General features: G+C 48.4%; 1 protein-coding gene and 1 pseudogene across 7 annotated transcripts in view; one reads left to right on the top strand and one right to left on the bottom strand.

Moving 5' to 3' along the window:
- Nucleotides 1-19,281, top strand: part of LOC118516331 — a 44,074-nt gene extending 24,793 nt beyond the window's left edge. For 6 of the 7 annotated variants that reach the window (XM_036062135.1, XM_036062133.1, XM_036062137.1 and 3 more), the window contains exons 3-14: nucleotides 7,612-8,943; nucleotides 9,847-10,045; nucleotides 10,142-10,452; nucleotides 10,551-10,694; nucleotides 11,859-11,934; nucleotides 11,992-15,080; nucleotides 15,182-15,427; nucleotides 16,035-16,189; nucleotides 16,273-16,441; nucleotides 16,514-16,620; nucleotides 16,751-16,883; nucleotides 17,633-19,033. In XM_036062135.1, the coding sequence (XP_035918028.1) occupies nucleotides 8,620-8,943; nucleotides 9,847-10,045; nucleotides 10,142-10,452; nucleotides 10,551-10,694; nucleotides 11,859-11,934; nucleotides 11,992-15,080; nucleotides 15,182-15,427; nucleotides 16,035-16,189; nucleotides 16,273-16,441; nucleotides 16,514-16,620; nucleotides 16,751-16,883; nucleotides 17,633-18,682 (6,003 nt within the window). In that variant the 5' untranslated portion in view covers nucleotides 7,612-8,619 and the 3' untranslated portion in view covers nucleotides 18,683-19,033. Of the gene's footprint in view, nucleotides 1-7,611; nucleotides 8,944-9,846; nucleotides 10,046-10,141; nucleotides 10,453-10,550; nucleotides 10,695-11,858; nucleotides 11,935-11,991; nucleotides 15,081-15,181; nucleotides 15,428-16,034; nucleotides 16,190-16,272; nucleotides 16,442-16,513; nucleotides 16,621-16,750; nucleotides 16,884-17,632 lie in introns of all 7 variants that reach the window. The other variant, XM_036062138.1, reaches the window with a different exon arrangement.
- A 1,864-nt stretch (nucleotides 19,282-21,145) lies between these two features.
- LOC118516329 lies at nucleotides 21,146-22,283 on the bottom strand (annotated as a pseudogene).
- Nucleotides 22,284-24,151: the final 1,868 nt, after the last annotated feature.

Below are 24,151 nucleotides of genomic sequence, written 5' to 3' on the forward strand. Positions count from 1 at the left end.
TTCCTTTGATGGGGCGTGATTTATCGTACACCCCGCTTGTAGATAAGTGAGCAGTGAGAGTGTTAACTAAATAAATAAAAACAGAAAAAAAACGTGGCAATAGGACACACATGATGGTGTATGGTTGGTACCTAGTTTGTTTTGCTGGTCGCCATTCGCGAAATAGGGTGCATGTGTTAAAGTGTTGCAGAGCGGTGCGTGCTTCGGAGCCGTTTGCATTTCGTACGCTTGTCTGTTTAGCGAGGTGTGTTTGTGTGCTCGGTTCATACATTGGCGACCAGTGATTACATTGTGGTGAATGAATGGAAGCTTGCGGGATGTAATTTCATCCAGGCGTGTGTTTGTACGCGTTGCGATGATATCCAATCTTTGCGATATACCTGCGGGAATTCGATACCGAACGCAGCATAAACATACAAAATTATAACAGAATCGTTTGATAATTTTTAATTAATTTCATCGCTCTTTGGTTTAGTTTTCAATGAACGGTTATATTAAATCGTTAATAATTAAATATTCGTTATGCTTCAGATTGAGAAAAAAAAAAACGAACTCTCCCTTCTTTGCCTAACGGCCTCTAAAGGTCTTCTTCTTCTTTGGCTTAACGATCTCTTTACTCTCATGCCTGCCATTTTTATGGCTTACTAGACTTAATGGGGACGTCCGGGTTCAAATCCCACCCAGACTGCCTCCCCGTACGCAGGGCTGACTACTTTGCTACGGGTAAAATCAAGTCACAAATCAAGGCGGTAAATCTTGGAGAAGAAGGCGGAGCAGCAGCTCCACTCCTACCATCTCTTCATTGATTTTAAAGCCGCATATGACAGCATAGCCAGGGTAAAACTGTACGACGCAATGAGCTCTTTTGGAATCCCGGACAAGCTTACCAGATTAGTAAGAAGAATGACAATGGCCAATATCACATGCCAGGTGAAGAAGGATGGAAAACTCTCAGGGCCCTTTGCTACCACCAAGGGCCTGCGCCAGGGAGATGGGCTTGCCTGTCTCCTTTTCAATCTGGCGCTAGAGAGAGCCATCAGCTGCGAATTAGACTCGCCAGGCTCCGGTGGGCTGGTCACGTCATTAGAATGACACCGGACGACCCAGCCCGTAAAGTCCTTTTAGGCCGTCCTCAACGGACAGAGGAGACGTGGTAGGCCCAAATTGAGATGGAGTGATGGCGTTGATGCGTCTGCCAAAACGGCCGGGATAAGGGATCGAGGATTGTTGCAGCAGACCAAGACCGCAAAGCGGTTGTAGCGCCTGATAAGTAAGTAAGTAAGTAAAATTAAGTCACAGCAAGCCAGAAATGGCAGACCGAGACCTCTCGAGGTTGTAGTGCCAAGGAAGAAGAAGAAAAAGACTTAATGATACCAAGTAGCTGGATCAGTCAGTCCTCACTACGGGGAAACGGTTCGGATGGGATTTGAACCCCGGTCCTTTGCCGTATGAAGACCGGCGCCGTTGTCGCCTCCACCAACGTGCCGCTCCAAGCCTCCAAAGGTCATTTCTTGCATACCAATAGATATGGGCCAGAACTAGTCGTCGTCGGAATCGTCGGAATCACCAGAACCTTCGGAATCGTTTGAACCGTCGGAACTGTCAAAACTGTGGGAGCCGTCAGAACCTTTAGAACCTCCCAGAATCGTTGGATTCGTTGGAACCGCCGTTGAATCCGAAGTTGGCAGTTGGCCAGTTTTTGGTTGGTCGAACGGTAGTCGGACAAGTCTAGTAATTATTACATCGGTTCCGAACGGTTCCGAGGGTTTCGGACGGTGTCGGATGGTTCTCCATTTCCTCGGAATTGAAACCGTAATCAAACCGGCCGAATCTGGAGTGAAACTGTGGGTGCATTCCAAAGAATCTATCAGTACTTACTAGACTTTCTGATCTAATCTTATCCTAACCCTAACACCGTACCAAGGTCTTGACTATCTGGCTTTATCGTGTGTACACATACAAAAGTAGCAAACTGCAGTACGTTGTTGTTTGAGAGTCTTGGAAGATTGGAGTGAACAGGGCAGCCATATAATGGCTTTAAAGACATTAATAGCGGTTAAACTTTTGAATTGAAATTAGAATAAATGAAGCAATTGAAAGTGATGTAATAGTTTCATTGAGACTGCCCAACACCAACACTTCCAACCAGCTGCCGGAATGCCCGCTCCAGCATGGCAATAAAACTGTTACAATTTGTTTTTTAAACTCTGCTTGATGCTTCGTGTCGTGGAGCATGCTTTCCGTTTTTTCCACTTCTTTTTTGCCATTAATAACCTATCAAACAGGGCCCCGTTAGTCAGCCGGGGTTTCGGTTAAGGGGTGAGCAGGAAGGAACCACAGGAATGATGGGTTTTAAAGTTGGTCATAAAACAATTTAACCTGCTACACACATTAAAGGCATGCGTGAGGGTGTGTGTGTGTGTGTGTGGGGTACCGGGTGGAACGGGTGATTTTTCACTCCACCTTAATTCGGCTAAACCCTTTTTCTTCTAGCGGAAGTGTGCCATTGCTGTGGAACCTTCTGTACATAATCGGTACGAAGCAGTGTCACCGACAAACACACCCTGCACGAGAGCGACACAGAGTGGAGGCATTTTGATAATGATGATGATGTCTGGTCTCTGGTGTGCGTGTGTGTTTGCGTGCCATTTAGTGATAGGTGTGGGGGGGGGGGGGGAGGACAAGGGTCCAGCTATAGGATCGGGTTGCGTTAAGAAATGTGAATGAGCGTATAAGCGACCAAAAGGCGCTGCCAATGAATGGTTGCCGTGATCTCCGCGCGCTGTGTCTTGAGTTCTTCTATGATCGAGCCAGTTGGTATGTGTGTGCACACCCCCAGGGCCGAGTGAAGTTGCTGCTGTGGTGGAGCAGCTTCACGATACTCACCGACGAGACCTAACCTCTGTGTGATCGGGTACTTATCGCATTGGTTCCATTCACCACCACTGGAACCAAGAAAAGCCCAAGGTGTGTGTGTGTGTGTGTCTCGAAAGCAACCTAAGCAAACTCACTCCAATCGCTGCTTTATCGAGATAGCCCCAGTACCAGCTATACGCCAAGCTGCCTTAAATAAAAAGCAGCCTCACTGTTCCGTACTCGGTTCGGCGAGGTTCGGAATTTGTCCAACTTCAAACGGTGTGGACGGCAACAGAGAGAGGTTCGCTCGGTCCGTCTTTCCGCTGTCGCTAACTGTCGCCGGGGAGTGGTTTGGCTGTGGGGGCCTTTCTTCAAGTTTCGATTGCCGCCGAAGGTAGAAGGTTGCGTCAACGGAGAGCGGTTGGTTGCTGTCTGCCCTTAGGGCAGGTTGACTGTGGAGTTAACCCGTACGTGTGTGTGTGTGTGTATGTGTTGTCTAATTTGGTTGTCGCTTGCAAATGGAGTGACGATGGGGCGAGACCACCCTTGAAGTGGCGGCTGGCGGCTGTGACCTTCCGCGGCTTTCACCAACCGTTGGCCAATGAGCATCAGAGATCATCGGGATCGAGAGCAGTAGTAGGAAGTGAGTTTTTTCTTTCTCCTCCACTTCACTTCACTCATATATTTCCTGCGCCCGTTCACGAGCCTACATGGGGCCACATTTTCACCTGACTTAATTCTGCTTTAAGTCTCTCCCTCTTTCGTTCACGTGTTACGCACCCCGTGTCCGCTTCCGTTGCATTAGATTGAAATCGATAGAGATCGGGTTGTCGAACCCCTGGCCACCACCCCCTCCATCCCTCACTCTCCTTTCTGACACACGCGGCGAACTCCAATGCGCCCAGACCGCTGCGGAGGAGCATAAGTTTGATTGAGCTAATCGGTTTGTTAGTTTTTGCTCCGACAATTTTCCCTTTCCAATCTAATTCACTTTCAGCGACTGGACTGGACGTATACGACGCAATAGGCGGTGAGCAGGAGAGGATATAAGATAGACACGAAGCAACAACATCGAAAAAAAAGGAGAAAAGTGCCGTTCGGTCTACGTGCTCGTTCGTTAGCCTGTTACGCATTATTGGCGCATTGGAATTTAATTTCATAGAAATTAATTTCATCTCCACATCTCGGACTGCTGCTGCAATCTGGTGTGTGTCTGTGTGGCTTGGTGTATCTAAGGACGGAGGGTGCAGTGGTTTCCGTGGATGCTCACACACACACACGCTTCAAGAAGTTAGCGGTGTTCGCCTAAGATTGACATGTGAAGCTAGTAAGGAATGAGTATTTTTCGCTCCGGAGGCGTCTGTCACCTTCCAAATCAGCTTTGCCAAATAATACACAGAAAAGGCGTTGCCTGCCATCCTCCATCTCTAGTCTGTGTGTGCTCGATGCGAGAAGAGTGAGAAAAGAACTCCTCCGGTTGAGCATGGTTGAGTTGTTTCTATAGCTTCAAACTTTAACCTCAAGAATTAATGTTATACCCGGTTCGTGTGGGCAGAAATTAGAGATGAAACATTGTCTCGAACGGGTGATCCAAACCGATCCTACACTCAAGCACGATTGAAAGTACACGCTGGAAAGTTTAACACAGCATCGTGGAGTTGAATAGGCTAATTGTCAGTGAATTAAAGATCAGGAAGAGAGAAAAAAAGAAAGTGCGTCTGTAACCGCTCGGCCAAGGAAGTATCATACCAGTAATAGCCAAAAATGGTGGAGCTGTCGCTAATATGTAACACCGTCGCAAGCTGCGGGTAAGATGCTGTGGCTATTCGGGCATTTCCGCTGGTTTCGTCTCCCTTGCTGTTGCTGGGTGTTAATCTAAATGAACCATCTAATGTAACCATTAAGATATACGGTGATGGGGTCAACTAGCGTTGGTAAGCTGATGAGTTGGTCCATCTGCAATCTTGCCCCTTCCCACGTACACATTAACAACGTTAAACGATCCAACCTCTTGAAAGCTCGGGGGTGTGTCGATTAATGCAACGGCTGTCGGGTCTTTAATTTTGGGTGCCTACTCTTTTTGGACGCGGTGTAACAAGCGTTTCCTTTTTTGGTGGCATTGAATATTACTAGTTGAAGCGACTCATCGATACAGCTCATCAAACAACTTTGCATCAAATAGACGCGAGCGTCCTTGAGACTAAGAATCGTCGACTGTTCGTTCGACGATGGACATCATTATCCTGCGTTGGGCTTTTGGGCTGGAAAACATTAATTCTGATCATCACGAATCGTGCCGGAAGATGGCAGGGTGCACTCGGTAGATAGTATCTCACTTTTGGCCTCTCCTTGAACTTAAGTGTACTGGAAGAGTTGTTACTTCACGCAGCATCTCCGTTTCAAACTCCAAGTGTCCGTCTGTGTGTGCTCCATTCACTTGTCGAGGGAATAGAGACTGCTTTGTGGGTAAGAAGGCAAACCGCCCCTCCGTCATCTTGTACTTCCACCCCACATGGCGCTGGCGACGGTATGTGTCCGCGCTCTATCGATTACGTAAAGAGATACCGCTACGCATTCGAGATCGTTTGGAACCGATCGTTTTCAACCGTACCGCGTATCGCATTACCGGTCACTCGCATTTGTCAGTCTTGCTGTGTGTGTGTGTGTTGTACGCCACGTCCAACCTCCAACGAACCTGTCGTCGACAAAGTGGTGTGACCAAAAGCATTTTTGCAACAGCCGGTAACAGCTTCATTCGTGGCCTAGCCTTTCGGGAGACAATGTTGATTGAAATGGAAGAGAATTTGTGTGGGTGTGTGCTACTTTACTTACTTACTGACATATGAGGTGCTCACAAGCAGGTCCTGGGCTGCTAGAGAAGTCCTCGATACCGTTCGCCGATAGCCCTGTCGTCTGCCAATCCAATATCAGGGTCCTGATTCTCAGATTGGGCCTACCACGTTTCCTCTATCCATGCGGATGATATAATAAGATTTTGCGAGCTGGGTCGTCTGGTATCATTCTCATGACATGACAAACCAACCGGAGCCTGTGCGAGTTCAATCCTCTGCACCGATAGTGATATCTCCATTATCCTTCATCACATACGGGTCTCCTGAAAACAAAAATCCCTCTGAACATGTTCCTCTCGAACGTGGCCAAAGCCTGGGTCTCGATGTTATTTGGACGTGACAGAATAGGAGTTCTGTAGGAGAGTCTGTGAAGCACCTTAAGCGAGGTTCGGATCCTATCTTATTAGCAAGAGCCAACATTGACAGAGCGTGCTGCTTTTGGCTTTTTAGGATGGGTTCGATGGGTGAGGTTGTTGCCATCGGTGGTCTCTTCACACAACAAGGACCGGTATTCGAATCCCGTCTAGACCGTCTATCTACAGATTCTTCTCCCTCCTTGGCACTGCACTACCAATTTCATAAAGGTCTCGGCCTGCCATTCCTGGCGTTCTATTACCAGAAATCCCTAGACCACTGTGTGCTGGGAAGCGGTCGGGATGAGATTTGAATCTCGGTCCTGACGAGTGAAGACCGGCCCTGTTCTCGCACTCGGCCAGCTGACTGAATCTACAAATTCAGCTACAGATAAAATTAGGGCAAGTTGGAATCTACTACGTGTGGTTGAATGCATCGAAATGGTGAATGTTTTAATTATTTGTATTAAACTTTAAGAGATCAACGATTAAAATATGACTGCAGCTCGTTTAAATCCCATTACTTGCATCTGTACCACGTACGTAGAAATGACTGAGACTTTTCTCTTCTTCTTGTTGCTGCATGCTTAAGCCACCTGGCGAGGAGCTGAACGGCGCACATTAATTTAACGCCAATCAATTGTTTCTGCCCTTTTTGTTTTTGGTTTATTGGCACAGTCAATTTTGCACACACACTCCCTTTTTGCGCACCTCTCAGTACACTCGCGTGTCGCGAAATGGTGGTGGCGCAAACAACAACATAATTTCGCGCCGCCCGGGTCCTACTGCCAGCGGGGCCCGAATTGGGTTTCACAGTTTTATTAGCACGAATAATGTGCATTGTTGTGTTATGGTTGGACGTGTGTGTGTGATTTTTTTGTGTGTGCGTATGGGAGAATGTTGGTAGATTAATTGGTTTCTGGGGGCGCAATGTTTACCCGAAAGTGGGAAATTACGATTAGCGATTTAACGCAGGGCAATCGTTTCATATCGTGTAGAGGAGGAGGCTTTTCGTTTATTTACGCCATCCGCGCATTGCACTCGGCAAAACTCTGTAACGAAATGCGTTGTGCGGGTGCGATGTGGTGGTTAATTTTGTTAGGGACAAAAAACGGAGTAATTTGTTCATTTTTGGGGCACGGAAAATGCAATTTATATTGTTTTCCTATCAAACAAACTTTCTCTCTCGGCGTTGACTGTTTGCTCGCTTTGTCGAATGCCGAAAATCGTGCGCATTTTGTCTGCCAAGCATTATAAGTATTATTTATCACCGAAGGAAAATAAACAGATAATATACATTTTTTTATCTGAACTGATGAAAGGATATGCGGGATGCTAGGTGGGGTAATGGATAAAAATAAATAGGGAAAAATCGCTAACCGTCGGGCCCGTTTGCCGCCGATCGTTTCCGTTTGTACGTTCCGAATTTATTTATTTTTTTAAAGCTATAAGTTTAATTTTATCATCCACATGAATCACGATCGCATTGCAATATAAACATGACTAATATGATTTGTCTTTGCTCTTTTTCCTCTGTTCTTCCTATTCAGGTGTATTAGCACAAGAGCTACACTACAACGGTTGTACTCTATCATCGTTTACCTTTCGTGGACAGCTTATTGCACTACCCCCATTATCACCAACAACTACACCGGGAGAGCTTCTAAAAGTTATAACTAACCGTTGGGGGACATCTCGAGCAACAACTCTTCTAAACGAACGTTTGTCGGTGAAGCATCCGCAAAGAGCCGCGCAACAGCAGTGAGCAGGAAGGTGTCCGGCGGTTGTCCCGTGTAGTGTGTGCTACCGAAAAATGGCACCCAGAGAAGATGCGCTCGTTGCAGCTGACCTCACCGATAACGTTTGCATGGTAGCGGCGCGACGGTGCCGGTTCAATCATTATGGTCATCTTCAGCAACTGCACGGATGTACGAAATCCGCAACTTCATCGTGGCGGCCGTTGTGTCCCCATCAGGACAGTGTGCGATAAGAGTGTACACAACAGGGGTCGGGCAATCCCTTTTCCCATCCCTACATCGCGCCCAGTTTTCTAACGCGTTGCGTATAAAGTACTGCGTACCGAAAAGCGGAAAAGTGTGCCCAGTTTCCACGGTTTGCTCAATACACTGAGACTGAGAAAAAAAGGGTTAGTGAAATAGTGCAGTGCAACAACAGCAGAAAAAAGGGGGTGAATTTTGTTTGTAACAGCTTCTGAAAGAGAGGAGGTTTAACCGTCGCGCGAGCACAGTGGAGAAAAAAAAGATAAGGCTCGAGGATATTAAGTGATACCGCGGCGTGGTACGGTAGATAAGTGACGAGCGTTTATCCGTTCTACCTGTTCTACACGCGCAAACACTGTCGCCACCACTGTCGGATGTTGTACCGGGCACAGCTGGGCCTAGGTTTTCTGAATAGTGTGGGTGTTTTCTAGTGCACACCGTCGCTATCGCTCGATAAGCGAAGTGTAAGATATAAAGCAGCAACAATCTGCAAGTAGTGGGAGAGAGAGAGAGTGAGATTAACCGTTGTCTACAGTTTTTTTGTTGTCGTTGTTCAAAATGTCGTTCCTAAACAATCTGAAGAAAGTGTTTCACCTGGGCAGCGGGGAGGCGAAGAAAAAGCGCATCTTCAACAACATCCGGATGGACACGGACCCGGCCGACTTCTGGGACATGATCGGCGAGCTCGGTGACGGGGCGTTCGGTAAGGTGTACAAAGCACAGAACAGGGAAACGAGACAGCTGGCTGCGGCCAAGATGTGCACGCTGGAGGACGAGGAAAACCTGAGCGATCATATGGTCGAGATCGATATACTGTCCGAGATCAAGCATCCCAACATTGTCGGTCTGTATGAAGCGTTCTCGATCGACGATAAGCTGTGGGTGAGTAAATACGGTAGAGAAGCCATCATTTTAGCTTTGGAATGAATACAATCCTGATTTATCCCCTTTTTTTGTCCAACTGAATGAAGTGTACGAATGCAATGGTGCATCTTTTGCAACCCCAAGATCCGACAATAACTGAATGAGGCTTGCCAGCCGTCATTTCCTGCTACGCCAATCGCTCTAACTTTTAAGGACTTGAAACGCTTCAAATGAGTAATTTCCATTCTTTCTTAAACGCCGGGCTTTTATCAAACATCCTTGATGCTCCTAGTTCTCTTGGCCTTTAACGTTCCTTTGTCCGACATTCTAGACCACCTCACTGTCCATATTCCTGTCAGGTTTATGCGTTTCATTCAGGACCCGAACGATCATTTCCTGATCATATGAGAAGGCCTCCTTGTTACTTTTCTCGTTCCCATCTTCGTGGCTCCACTTCCTTACATTTCGTCCAATTTTAAAATGGGCCCAGTGCCCAGAGGATACTTCCAACACCGGGTGGCAAGTGTGCTGCAGCGTATGCGAACGTGATGTATGCTCCAGCTGCATATGCAACGCGTGAGAGCAGTTTGGAATGATCTGCCGGATCATATTTCTAGACGCGGAATTTTCTGCTCTCAACCGCTTTCCTTTTTCAAGCACAACGAAGTCAAAGGCATCGGAATTGCTTCATTCATAAACATTCAATTCAGATTTTTTTTCTCTTTGCTAGCTTTTATTGCTATCTAGAGCAAGCAAATAGGCCGAAAAGCCGGATCCGTTAGCGGCGGGGGGTATGATAGTTGTGGGCGTACCCGGGGATGGAGGAGGGAGGTTTTTTGTTGTATGGTTGAAAAGCATTTCAGAAACTTTATCGTTCCCCGTGTTTGTTTGCATGCTTCCCTGTTTTTGCCCGCTTTGCAGATGCTGATAGAATATTGTGATGGTGGTGCCTTAGATAGTATTATGGTGGAGCTGGAGAAACCTCTCACCGAGGCGCAGATTGCCTACGTATGCAAACACATGTGCGCCGGACTGAACCATTTACACAAGAACAAGGTGATACACCGAGACTTGAAGGCCGGCAACGTGCTGCTGACAATGGACGGTGGCGTTAAACTAGGTACGTTGGGTTTGCTATAGCTGCAAACGAAGTTGCGAGGGGAAGCCGTGTGTGGGAAGCTATAATGATGAATGAAATGTCCATCCCATTCGATAGCGGATTTCGGCGTTTCGGCCAAAAACAAGCACACGATGCAGAAGCACGACACCTTCATCGGGACGCCGTACTGGATGGCACCGGAGCTGGTGCTGTGCGAAACGTTCCGGGACAATCCGTACGACTTCAAGGTCGACATCTGGTCGCTCGGTATTACGCTGATCGAGTTCGCGCAGATGGAACCGCCGAACAGCGAAATGTCGCCGATGCGCGTGCTGCTCAAGATACAGAAAAGCGAACCCCCCAAGCTGGATGCACCGTCCAAGTGGTCGAAACACTTTAACGACTTTCTTGCACGTGCGCTTGTGAAGGTAAGGCTGGCAGCGATATGCTGTGCAAAAAACAAAAAAAAAAACGATCAAATTCCGTATTATTGATATCTCCTTTTGTCTCGTTACATCAACAACAGGATCCTCAGCAAAGGCCGTCAACGGACGTGCTTATGGGACTACCGTTTATAAGCGGTAATCTGGACTCGAAACCGATCAAAGACCTTCTGCTCGAGTATAAAGCGGACGTCGTGGAGGAGGAACTGGTGGACGAGGAAGCAGAGGTGCGTATAGGGGCGATCCTTATCGTGGCTGTTCATCACCTGGTACCTTTGCTTTAAAAAGGGCAGCATCCTACTGATGGATGTACCACGTGTTTAGGCTGCTGTGGGTTAGAACCACCAAACCCTAACATTCCCAAATGCTGTTGTTGCAGTTTTTTCTGCACCAAATCTAATATCTTTAAATCATCCTTATCTTTTCCATTCTATCGCACGCTGCCCCAATAACAAAACTCTACTAATAACCTCATCGCGTCCCATACAAATGAGCCTTCTTGTGTGCTCGAATTTACAAAAACAAAAAACTGAATAACGCTAACCAAACGATACTTTTGACATGATACCGTAACCATGATTAGAAAGCTAAACGACAAGCGAAGCGCAGATCGCTCTATCAGAGGGTTGGTAAGTTTTGTCAGACTAGCGCGTTTTGCCCCGAACACTAACCGGCAGTCCGATTTCCGAAAAGGCTCCTTTCCTTCGCGTGCAACTTTGCGTGACATTACTTTGTTGGCTTGCGTGTGTGTGTGTGTGTGTATGTGTTTTGTTGGCTTTTTTTTAATTTTTGATAAGTTGCTACCACGAACATCTGTGCGACGCCGTTTGCTTGCACACATCCTTTTGTAGATTTTTTTTTGATATTTAACGTTAAGTAAGTTACAAGCTGAAGTGTGTGATGCGAATGTCTGCGTGAGTGAGTGTAAATATCCGTCCAATGTTAAATGTTCCGATCCCGTTCGGGGTTCGGTTTTCGCGCGTACCCCTTTCCGGGATTGAAGCACTCCTTGCTTAGAGAAAGGAAAATCGGCCTGTAGTGCGTAAACGTCTAGTCTGGCAATAGTTCCGTAGTGGTGTTTATCGTGTTTGTAGAGTTTTATTCTTACCTTTGATCGTCTCGTTGTTTTAAATTTATCTGCAATCGCATGTTGTTTTATTGTTTTTCTTCCAACTCAAAAACTATCAGTACTTCACTTGATAGAAACCGTTTTATTTCATAGAATTGCAAATTGTATGAGTTTTGTATGCGTTCAATCGAATACTTTCTGTGAAAAATATGCTTTCTTTTAGCGAATGGATTTCGTTTTACATTAGGTAGAAGTTCGGTATATAAGCGTGGGTTACGTACATTAGCTTATTTTTGTGTTCGTCCTTTTTCCCCCCCATTAGGAACCCCGCAATTCTGCTCTTCCGCTCGACTTGGATGATGATTCTTCGTCCCTGCAGAGTCAAGAAACTGACAAGCGTAAGTTACGGCCGTTCGATGCAACCGGCAGCAGCTGCAATAAGTGTTTCGAACCAGTTCCAGATACACCTACGTCCCTCTCGAAATCGTCCAGGGATTCGAAAGAGTCTACTCCCGTTCCTACCACCGAAGATGATCCCAGCGTGAAAGCAAAAACTGGCCCAATACCGGCTGCTGTCGGTGCGGCGGGTCCGCCGGGCCCGATACCGCTGGATAAAACACCTGCCAGCGTTGAAAGTAAAACGGAAATCAAAAAATCCCAACCGTCGCCGCCGTCAATGGTTCCGGGCGCCGCCACCACCACCGCAACGCCTGAACAAACGATCAAAGCGTCTTCTTCCTCGGCGAATATCAGCGGTGGAGCGGTAAATGTACCCACACCAGTGTTACCGGTGCCGAAAGAAGTTGCCACTGAAGTATCGCCCTCAGGCCTGCTCCCCACGGGCGACGTGCATTCGGAGCCGGTGGTTGGTATTGAGCAGAGGAAGGCGGCGGTTGCAGGCGGCCCGTCAAATTCTACCGCCATCAAGAAAGGACCGGCACCTCCCCCACCACAAACACCAACCTCCCCGACTGGGAAGCAACAGCCTGCAATGCTGCTGCCGTTCGATGGTTCCGTGTCCAAGGATGTGGTTCCACCAACACCGCCGGAAACTCCACAAACACCGCCGGAAAGTGATTCCACGGCACTCGATCGGCCGGATGCAACGGTGCTGGGCGGTGCAATGCCTCCACCACCTCCCGCCCTGATGCGGATGGGAAGCAGTGGTGTGATTGAAGAGCAACAGACAAAGTCGCCCCGCAAGGAGCATGCCCCGACGCCACCGTCCGACAGAGAGCATTCTAAGGCGTCCACCCCAACGAGCGCTAAAGCAAGTGTCGGCAGCGTCCATGAGCGACCTTCGTCACCGAAAACAAATCAAGCATTTGCTGCATCTAGTACTAACAACGTTGCCATTCCGAGAGCGGTTCATCCGCATGCTTCCACCCTGCCGGAGGAGGTTGGGGTTGACGAGGGAGTGAAAATGATTACCACCTCAACGCCATCCGCGGTACGAAATCAACTGCCGCATCATGCCACCTTGATGAACAGCTCGTCGTCCTCTTCCACGACGTCGATCACGATCAACGATGCGACCGTGCTGTCCGACCCATCGAACAGCCTAGCGAGCAACGTGGCACAGGTGACGGTTGTCACTAGCCACCCACCGGTGATCATCGATAACTCTATGCCCTTGCCAGCACCAGCGGCAGCAGCTGCAGCCGGAGCAGCAGCAGCAGCAGCAGCAGCTGTATCTTCCGGCACCTCTTCGTCTGCCTCGTCGACGAAATCGTTCGGCTCATCGCAGCAGCGCCGTACTCGTGTCATATCTCCACCAGGTACCGGTGCCCACGATGAGGTGATTATCGTCTCGAACGAGCTGAACAAAACGCATGTCAACGAATCGTCGACGGACGATGACTTTCAGTCGCTGGACAGCCTGGAGAACGTTTCTCCCCGTCATCATCCTATTCGTACACCTTCACAATCGGCAGCCGGTGGGCGAGCGATTGCGCGAAAGCTGGACGAAAGCGAGGTGCTGATTGTTAGCTCCTCCGGCTATGACGAACGGCGCGATCGGGTGGTGGATGATCTGAACGCCGGTTCGCCGGATCGTGATGTGGATGCGTACGGCGACGGTGACCTGTTTAATGCGAGCAGCAATAATCTACTAAATAATAGCAGCAAACTGCTGCTGGACACTAGTCATGTATCGGTAGTAACGGTGGGCGAGGAAGAGATCAAGGTGAAGGACTCCTCGCAGCACCATCCGCAGCTAATCAATAATCCGCACGCGTCCCCCCATCATTACCATCACGATTCCACCAGTGACCTGTCGAACGTTAGCTGCGGTCCGAGCGAATCGAGCGACGATGTGAAGGTGGACATAGTGGTGGGAGCCGGCGGTCGTCAGCAGCTGGCTCAGCAGCACCAGGCTCAACATCATCATCTGCACCAGCAGCAGAGATCGCCCTCCGGTTCCTCGATTTCGCTGCCTAGCCAAACGGGCAAAGGCGCCACCGGTGGAGGGAGTATTATCAATGGTAATAGATACAATGGTGGCAGTGAGTTCCATGCAAGCCGTGAGGATGTTAGTATAATTGTGAATAAGCGAAAGATTGAAAAGTCGCGGATTTCACCGGACAGTAGCGTCGGATCGCTTGATGGTGGTGGATCGGTTCGTTCGGCAAGTACGCCCATTCACCACCAGAATCATCATCAGCACAGTGGTGCGGCGGCTGGCATAGTGATCGCTGGGAGCCATCATCAACGAACGGGTAGTAGCGGTACGACTCCACCAACAGTATTGGCGAAGCATCTCCACGATCGCAGCGATGCGGAAAGCATTGCAACCACCACTAGTCATGATAGTCGGGAGCATGCAGCGGTCGAGCTGGAAGAAGAGGTGACACTCCGACGGAAGCCACTTCCCTCGCTTGATCTCGACGACGACAAGGTAGTACCACCTTCCGCCGGGGGACCCGTATCGTCCGGATCGTCCACGTTGGTCAGTAGTGCCGGCGGTAACAGTGTTGCTACGACGGCAACGGCAGCCGGACCAGCTGGAGCTGCTGGCGTAGTGGCTGCTGGTGCTGTTGGTACAGGTGCTGCTGCCGGTACGGCCGCTACCGGCGGCAATGGTACGGCGGGCATCCGACAAAAAGCTAACCGTAACTTTACCAAGGAAGAATTGCACCTGCAAAATCTGAAGAAGAAAACGCGCAAACGGACCCGTAAGTTTGAAATCGATGGGGTACAGGTGACGACCACCACCAGCAAGGTGATCTACAGTGATGAGGATAACAACAAGCTGTACGATGATCACCTGTTCCGCAAGCAGGAACTGCGCGAGCTGAAGATGCTACAGAAGCAGGAGAAGAAACAGTTCTACGATCTGCAGGGTAAGGAAGCGATCGCCAAAGAGCAGCAGGAGAAAAAGTTCGAACAGGAGCGACTGCAGCTCGAGCGCACGTTCGAGGCAGACATGGACGTGCTGGCCCGCCAGCACCGACAGACGGTGGAGAAGTTCGAACAGCAGCAGGAAGCGGAACTGCGCAACACGTCCAAGAAGATCCGGGCGGAACAGGAGCGAGACCTGAAGCTGGTAAGATTTTTTTTAGCATCGGTGGCAGTACGTTGAAAACTAAGTATTTACATCGTCCGCTTGAATGTTTTTTTTATTCTTCTTCCTTGTCGTGAATTCAGTTCCGGGACAGTTTGAAGCAGGAAATACGGTTGCTCAAGCAGGAGGTCGATCTGCTGCCGAAGGAAAAACGAAAAGATGAGTTCCGCAAGCGAAAAACACAGATGGAGTTTGAGCACGAGGAGCGTGAAAAATCGTTCCTGTCGTCGCTGTCCGAAAATCACGAGCTGGCACTGCGGCGAATCAGCGAAATCTATCGCGAAAAGCTGTCCGCTACCGACAAGGGTTACCTGCAACAAAAGCAAACGGTAATTGGTTACGTAGGCTAGCGGAAATCGTGGGTTGACAAAAACAAAGTTGATTTTTGATAACTTATGTAAAGATCTTTCGTAAATGAAAATAGTGTGACGATCGCCACAAGCAGAAGATAGATATCGCATAGTTGCATGTAGTGAATCGATTCCTAAGAGTAGGTGCGGAAACCGATAAATTTCGCAACCGATCCCATCCGATCCGATTCCTATTCCTGATTCGATTCCGATTCCGGATCCGATTCCGGATCCGATTCCGATTTCGGATTCGATTCCGATTCCGGATTCGATTCCGATTTCGGATTCGATTCCGATTCTGGATCCGATTCTGGATCCGATTCTTATTTCGGATTCGAATCCGATTCCGGATTCGATTCAAATTCCGGATTCGATTTCGATTCTAGATTCGATTCCGGATTCGTTTCCGGATTCGATTCCGATTCCGTATTCGATTCCGATTCCGTATTCGATTCCGATTCCGGATTCGATTCCTATTTCTTTTTAGATCGTTTTAAACACTGTATCGTGGAAGCTGTACAAAGTCGATCAGAAAAACATGTTTTAACTAACCGTTTTTTCTTCAACAAATAATCGACCTCACCAGGCAATGAGAACGCGCGAAGCGATGCTGTGGGAGCTGGAGGAGAAACATATTCACGACAAGCATCAACTGGCAAAGCGTCACGTGAAGGACATTTGTTTCATGCAACGGCACCAGATGATTATCCGTCACGAGAAGGAATTGGATCAAATCAAGCGGTAAGAAACGAAGGCGACCCTTACACTTTTTCTTGCATGCTGGCGGCTTACTAAATTGTTGTGTACCGTTTATCCGCTCCCAGTATGATCACCCGGAAGGAAGAGGAACTGTTGAAGCGTCAAACGATCGAAAGGCGAGCACTGCCAAAGAGAATCCGTGCCGAACGGAAGGCGCGCGATATGATGTTCCGTGAGTCGTTGCGTATATCGATGACCACCGATCCGGAGGTGGAGCGGGACAAGCTGAAAAAGGTACTGGTGTCGATTTATTTATTATCGTTCTCTTTTACCATTATGCTCTCCCTTTTCCTCCAATGTGCGCAGTTCCAGGAGCAGGAGAAGAAGCGTTACAACCAGGAGCAGTTACGCTTTGAAACAAAGCACAGCAAACAGCTGGAAGAGTTAAGAGCTACCTCAGAGGGATCGATTAGGTAAGTGTGTGTGTGTGTGTGCGTTACAGCCCTATAAATCTCACTGGTGCAACAAGAAAGAAATCTTCGGGATCCTATAAGATCTAATTCATCTATTGGTTCACTTTCACGCTTCTATTCCAACCTCCAGGGAACTGGAACAACTGCAGAACGAAAAGCGGAAGCAGCTGCTTGAGCACGAAACGGCGAAACTTCGTGAGTGTGACGAAGCACTGCAAAAGGAGTTGCGCGAATGGAAGGCGCAGCTGATGCCCCGAAAACAGGTAAGTGCGCGATAGTAGAGGCCTTGGACCTGAATCCCACTCAATAATGGAGTTGGGAAAGAGTGTTGTCGGGAGGGATGTGTATCGGTTTAGAGCGCCGAAACACGGTGAACGAATTGTTTAAATTTAACGGCAAACTATTGCGTTTCCACTGCACGACATACTGCCGATAAATTGCTACATCGTTCGTATTTGCAACAGTACATAGGATAAAATTTAGTAATATAAATATTCTGCTGCCCGGAACGATTACTGGGGATGGTCAGGAATAGAAAAAAAAAACCTGGCATTAACAGAGCTCGAATGTGACAAGTTTGTTAACTAAAATAATGTAAATGCTAAACACTGCGCCCAGCGGCGCCCAGCATCTGATATGCTTCGTTAATCGTTCGGTTCACGGATGAATAGTGTATAAAATGGCAATGTAGCATGTGCAGACTAAAGAAAAAAACAAACTAATTGGCTTTTTTAACATATAATCCGTTTGCAGCGTAGCGCGTAACCGATTTGTATTTCAAATAACATTCCGCTGTACAGTTCAACTAACCGTAATGAAATATATTTTTCCTTCCTCTTTTTCTTACGCCTCTACCAAACACTCGAACACATGTGCGCAACACATACACACATACACACATAATGTGTCCTTCTGGATAACATTTCCTTTGCTCTCTTCCTATGCGGAATCCAATCCCAATCTTCCCCCCCGCTCCAACGCCTTATCTGCCGACGCGGACAATGTTGTGTAGGCGATTGAGAAGCATCTTAGCCGCATGGTGGACGAGTACGAGGACCGTTGGGGTCCGGTCGATCGCCGCGAGTTTGATGGCGATTTTACCGTGCCGCCGGAGCTGCGCAATCGCACCAATTCCCTCAATACCCTTTCCCTCCGGCTGCTGAACATCACGCGCTCCCGTACGTTCCTAACGCTTCCCACGATGGCAAACGGTGGCGTTGCTGGTGGTGGTGGTGGTGGTGGTGGCGGTAGCGGTGGTAGCACCAACCGGAACAGTATACACAGCTCGGTGCCGGATCTTAGTCGGTCCATGCCCAACACACCCAACTCCGGGCACAAACTTTCACTCGCGTCGTCGTACGATTCGGTGCTAGAGGAGAACGAGGGTGACAATCAACTGCCAGCGTCGTCGATGGGTGCGGGTCGTGGTGGTGGTGTTAATGGTGGTAGCAGTAGCAGAGGTGGTCCACCTTCCGCCATCAAGTACATCCACACCAACGATCCAGTGGTGAGCGGCAATGTGCACGTGAGACGCAAATCGGAAGACATGCTCTCGGGGAAGTCGCGATCGACGCGCGTACCGATCAAATCATTCCTCCACTCGAACACCCCGGTTGGATCGAGCTATTACGGTGGTGATTATGGTGGTGGTCCGCGTGGCACAACGCCGACCGGCCCGGTGGCATATTACTCCGACTCGAAAGATCGTGTCGTTTCGATCCGTGTGAACAATCAGGCCACCAATCGGAAACCGGCAAACATGTTCGAGGGTATGACAAACCGTTCCAACATACCGCAACCTTACACGGCAACTGGCGGCACGATGCCGCGCCGTACCTCCGCTGGCTGGGGACCGAGTCGTCTCGGCGACAACACGTTCACAACCGCCTCGGACGCAAACATTAACCGCCTGACTACGTTCAGTTCTGCCCGCGGTGGGCTACCACTTCCTGCGGCGAATGGTAGCGGCGGTGGTCGCAAAACTACGACACCCGGTTTGAAACTATCACCCTCGACTCCTGTGCTACTAGCACCGAGTAAGGATGATGATACGGTGGTGTAAGCTATCGGCTACGTGCCAAAGCCGAAAAGAGGCAAATTCAACAAAGAAAAACTCCCTGCCGCGTTTCAACGATGACGCATGTCCGGCCCGATCTTAGAACCGGATGGGGTGGTGTATAGCTGTGTCCGGATGATCGACCATTTCGCTACAGCCACACACTCGACCTTTTGTTTATCCTATCCTAATTCCCGAAAACTCCCTAGCACTCGAATCGAATCCAAGCCGCGCACACTCACTTAAACAGCATCATCAGGCAATCCAACGTGTGGAGCAACCTCGAAGGACGCCAAAGATGTGTTTCGGTCGTACTAACCTGCTACTACTACTACTACTACTAACCGCATCGTGAACGGGGAATGGCTACTAACCTTCAAGGCGATAGCAAACGAGCACCCCCCCCTTTTACTAATACATCTACCGAGAAGCACCTCGTGTTCTACCCGTAAGAAGAAAAAAAAACATAAGAAAATGTATGGGAGAGTCTTCGAAGGATGCGCAGACCAACCAAACCACAGTACCGTAGAAACATAATCCGGACGATACAGGATCGTGCGCGAGTCTAGTTTCTCTCTCCGGAAGTATACACACATTTTAACGGATTGCTAAGGACAGTATGGCCGTATGCGCTTCCATTACACCGAAAACCCCCTCCTTCCCCTCTTTGTACCTCCATTACCGTCTTCCGAAACGATGGTCGATTCTTTTGACGCCTGACACTATGCAATCGTCCGTTAAATCAATCAGGTTGGTGTTTTTTTTCGATGTTACTTATTTTCTTTGCACCTACAACATGTGCCGCCCCACTACACTTGTGTTGTGCATTTGGTTGTTGTTGATTACCGTTCGTTGTTTGTTTTTCCTTTTCTTTTTTGGCCTCATTTGTGTTTCATACCATTTCTGTGTGTGTGTGTGCTAGTGGTTCATATTGTTTATTAACTAAGAACTCGTTTGTTTTATTATTGTGTTTTCAACCTGATCATTATACGGTACTGTGTGTGTGTTTGTGCTAATCGTCGTTTGAATGATAATGAGCCTAGAAATCGGAATATTGTTTACGCAGCGAAAAACGTGTCGGTAGTGATAAGCGGTGCATAACTGCAACATTAGGATTCATCGCGCATGCATCATCATACTAACACAAGCCACACCGTGATCTTTAGAGAGTGAGGACGCATTTGCCGTGCATCACTGCTGTGTGCTGGTAGCAATTTATCTCGCTTGTTTGTTTGCGTCTGGGATGTGATAAACTTGTGCAGATAATAGGCATCGTCGTCGATGGTTGTATGGTGGGGAGGCTGTACATTTGAAGCAGAAACGAGAAAACTCCCTTTGCCGTTAATAACCGGTATCACGTAAGAGATCCTAAAAAAAAATCTAACAATCGTTAAATCTAAGCCAGTCGTTTACATTGAGCACAGACTAATTAGTGAAAAAATGTTGGTTACCCTCTTGGCACACCTTGGCAAAAGCAAACCTTAGTTTCTTCGCGTAACTCTCAAGCGATTTTCAAGTAAAAAGCATACCAATTGGCCAGAAAGAGTGCACCAGAAGAAGGCCTTCCTCTAACGTTGGACTTTTCCTATCTCTCACGAGCCGATTTATGTCCCTAAATCTCTGTGCATAGCTCGGTGACAGATTATGTGGGAGCCAGATGATCTGGATCATTTTTATATTCGTTTACTCCTTAAGTGTCCTTGAGTCTTTGGTGCTAAGGCATCTAAGGAGATCGTTCAATCTTTTATATGATGTCTAGGCTAAGGTCGAACCATTTAGCATTAGGTTTGGGACAGGTTGGCTCCAAAGCATGTGGCTGCTCCCTCGAATAGCACAACACATTGATCATCTTTTAGGTCTTCTGTGAAATGCAAGGCAGCTGCACGATTCGCATTTCTGAACGCAATTAAAGCCATTGGAGCGAAGCTTGCTAAACGTGCTAAACGCAGGGTCTACTGGTAGACGAACACGAGACTTACCTTAGCGGAGCTTGATTTTCGTCTAGATTCATAATTCTTGAGACTCCCTATGAGGACTCGGACCCACGATCAGCTTATAAGAAGATCAATCCTTATCAATATTTACCGGGGGTGTCTTTGAAAGAGAGAATGCCAGGTTTCACTAGAAAGGAAAAAATGTACTAAAGAGAACGTGTTTCATGGAGACTACAAAGACACAAAGCGCATCGATGACCCTGATGAATAAGCTTCAGAATGTTGTATAGCTTAGGGTGGCCCAGAGGTGGATACGTCAGAAGCGCCGGTCTTCACACGGTAGGACCGGAGATCAAGTCTCGTCTGGACCGTTCCCCCATAGTGTGAGGACTGACTATCCAACTATGCGGTAACAATAAGTCAATAAGTCTAGTAAGCCAAAAATGGCAGGCATGACCTAAGAGGTCGTTAGGTCCCGAAAGAAGAAGAAGAAGATGTTTTTACCTTGATACACAAAGTGTAATGAAGAGGACGCTTTTGTCTTTCATATTGGACGGAGTTTTCTTTTTCTTTATTTCAGTACTGTTATGGCTATGCAATGGAATACTCTTATCAAGAATTGTGTTGTAAAACCGTGCGATGATACTGATGCGCCTCCCATTGTTTGAAGTTCACCGTGCCTTACTGGCCCCCAAACCCCTTGAGTAGCGAAGCCGTCCCGCACTGATCTCTTCTGGCTTAGAATCGCTTCTGAAGTGCGCACCGTCGGCTAGTTCCGCACGTACGATCGGCATAGACAGCGGTAGGACGTGTCGTTGGAGCATCCGTACTTGCATTTGCTGCACCGTTTGCCCTTCCGGTAGACGGGCCGCTCGTACAGATTGCCTCGAATAGTTGCATACCAGATAGTACTGTGTCACCGGAAAGCCTTGCTGGGTCCCTCGGAAGCGTACCATCGCACATCCCAAGTACTGCGTATTTGCGTGTATCATCTGTGTGAAGTGTCCTATGCCGGCCTGCATCGAGTGTTTGGAGTAGCGATCGAGCAGTTTCTGGCGACCCTTGCCATACTCCAGGAACCAGTGGCGTTGAAACTTTTCCAGCGCCTGCGACACGGTCACGTTCATGCCGTAGAACCAATTGATGGCGAGATTTTGGCCGACGGTACGAAACTTGCGCGTGTTCCGACACTGATCGTGCTCAAAGCTGCACGTTCGTGCATTGTATTCTGCCATACGGGCCAGCTTATTATCCCAGTGCTAAGTGGCGAGAGCGAGAGAGAGAGAGAGAGGGAGAAAGAGTAACCGATCGAGAGGGAAGATAGTGTTGTGGAAAAAGTGGGCAAAGATAGCTGACCCAGAACTTACCAACTGCTCCATCGAGCTCGCTTCTGCGTACCGGTGAAAGTATCCACACGCAAGATTGTTCCGCAATCGGTTGTGAAACTCCAGTATCTGTGTCCGATACTCGGGCTTCATTTTGATCAGTTTGGGATCTTTGCAAGCGGGCGAAAACTTCCTCCCATTGCACACGACGTGGACGGGCGCCAGGTATCAGTGGACAGAGCTCCTTCGAGGCAGCGCAGTAATCGAACGCCATGCTACCGCGACCAGTCGCCATCAGTAGCAACGCCCAGTAGATTGCCAGGAGTTGCATTTTGTCTATCGTAAGAACGCGATTCCGTTCTGAACGGTACTATCACTGTACTGAGACAGCGTTGCGCTTCTGATCCACTTCGAGTTCTCCTTTTTACGTGTGCAGCCACGAGAAGGTGTGCGGAACACACTTTACTTATGACACCCTTTCGGGGATAACTAACGCACCCTGTTGTGCCTTGGATGGGTGCGTTCGCGAAAGCTAACGTCATCGGTGCAGCGACAGATTGAGACGATAAGATTGATAGTGGAGACGTGCGCCGCAAGACCGTCGAGAAGGTTAAGGCAGGGGGCTTTGCAGGTGTCGAAGGATAACCGACGGTAGCGGAATAGTGACACTTAACATTCAAGATCACCACTCACCACTACCCGTGCATATCGCATTGCGTATCCGGCTGCCAAGCGCCCGCCGTGCTTTGTCAAATTAATTCCAAGCCATCACTTCCGTATCGGGTGGGTAGATGCGGTGACAACGGTGGGAGGGAGGGGTCATGAGTTTCTGTTATGAAAATGACAAAGTGGCATGAAACTGATAAAATTATTGAAATGTCCAAACTAGTGTCTCATTTACTAAGTGATCGTGATCGACAAAATAAACATGTACACCTGATCTCGACCTACTTGGAATTCCGGCGGAAGTAGAAAATTTGTGAGTCATGTTCGGTTGGCGGATGGGCAGCGCTATGGTTCATTCGTTTGGCTCAAAACCCTTACCTTGTATGATCGATTCATGCGCGAAAGGTGCAGCACAATTGCACCTCACTCTCGATTGTGCGTGTGCCCCTGAGTCGGAATGCATCGTGCACATTTTGTGCCGTGATGTAATCGGTGTGGGACCATTATGCATGTATGTACATGTTCATAAACGTGCATAAAATACTCATTCGTCACCTCTGGCACCTCACTCTGCTATCACTGAAGTACGGAGTCATGTGCAAATGGGGGAGAATCGGTGGCGTGGTGAGAGATGTCAAATCCAGTAGGTCTCTTCGGTAGACATTTGCCCAAACCGACTTCATAAACTCGTTAGTGGTGAAGTAGTTGGGAATCCTCACCTTCGACGTTCATTTTGAGTAATTTTCATCACATGAACCAGTTCATTTGGTGTTCCTGTTATAATCATTCGCCCATCAGATGGATGATAACACTGGATAATAACCAGATAAGCCTTGGTTGCCTCGCAAATGTCAAAGGAGAAGCCTACAGCGCACTGTTGGGTGATCCGCATCTGTCACCTATTCAATTTTTAAAATCTTTACAAGCAGTGAGCAGTCGACTCTGTGAGGAAGTCGTGCGCTATTTACATCTATTTCCGTTCGGGATAAAACTCGCGCAGCACGATGGTGATGATGATGATGATGAAGATACCCACCACTATCCTGTACATTGGGTTTCACATGAACTAAACGAATGGGTGTTTGATCAATAAATTGACATAGAGAGAGGAGCTGGACCTCTGAGCAGGTTTCTGCCTGATGCTTTACACTTACTTACTTATCGAGCGCTACTTGGCCTGCTGCAACAATCCTCGATTTCTGTTCCTGTTCTGGCAGACGCATCAACGTCATCACTCCATCTCAGTTAGGGACTACCACGCCTCCTCCGTCCGGTGTGGACGGCCTACAAAGACTTAACGGGTTAGGTCAAGCCGGTGTCATTCTCAATGATGAACCACCATCCCACCGAGGCGCGGCGAGTCTAAGAGCTCGGCATTGTAGCGGCTCCTCCATTGTCCTTCCAGACACATACGGGCCAAAAATCCTTCTGAGCATCTTCCCTCTCGAACGCGACTAGGAGGGTTCGTCAGTTTTGGACAGAGTCCCTGTCTCAGAGGCGTATGGGATTACTGGGACTATAAACGTTCTGTACAGACCCAACTTCGTCCG

This window comes from Anopheles stephensi, unplaced genomic scaffold, assembly GCF_013141755.1.
Source record: "Anopheles stephensi strain Indian unplaced genomic scaffold, UCI_ANSTEP_V1.0 ucontig28, whole genome shotgun sequence".
NCBI lineage: Eukaryota > Metazoa > Arthropoda > Insecta > Diptera > Culicidae > Anopheles > Anopheles stephensi.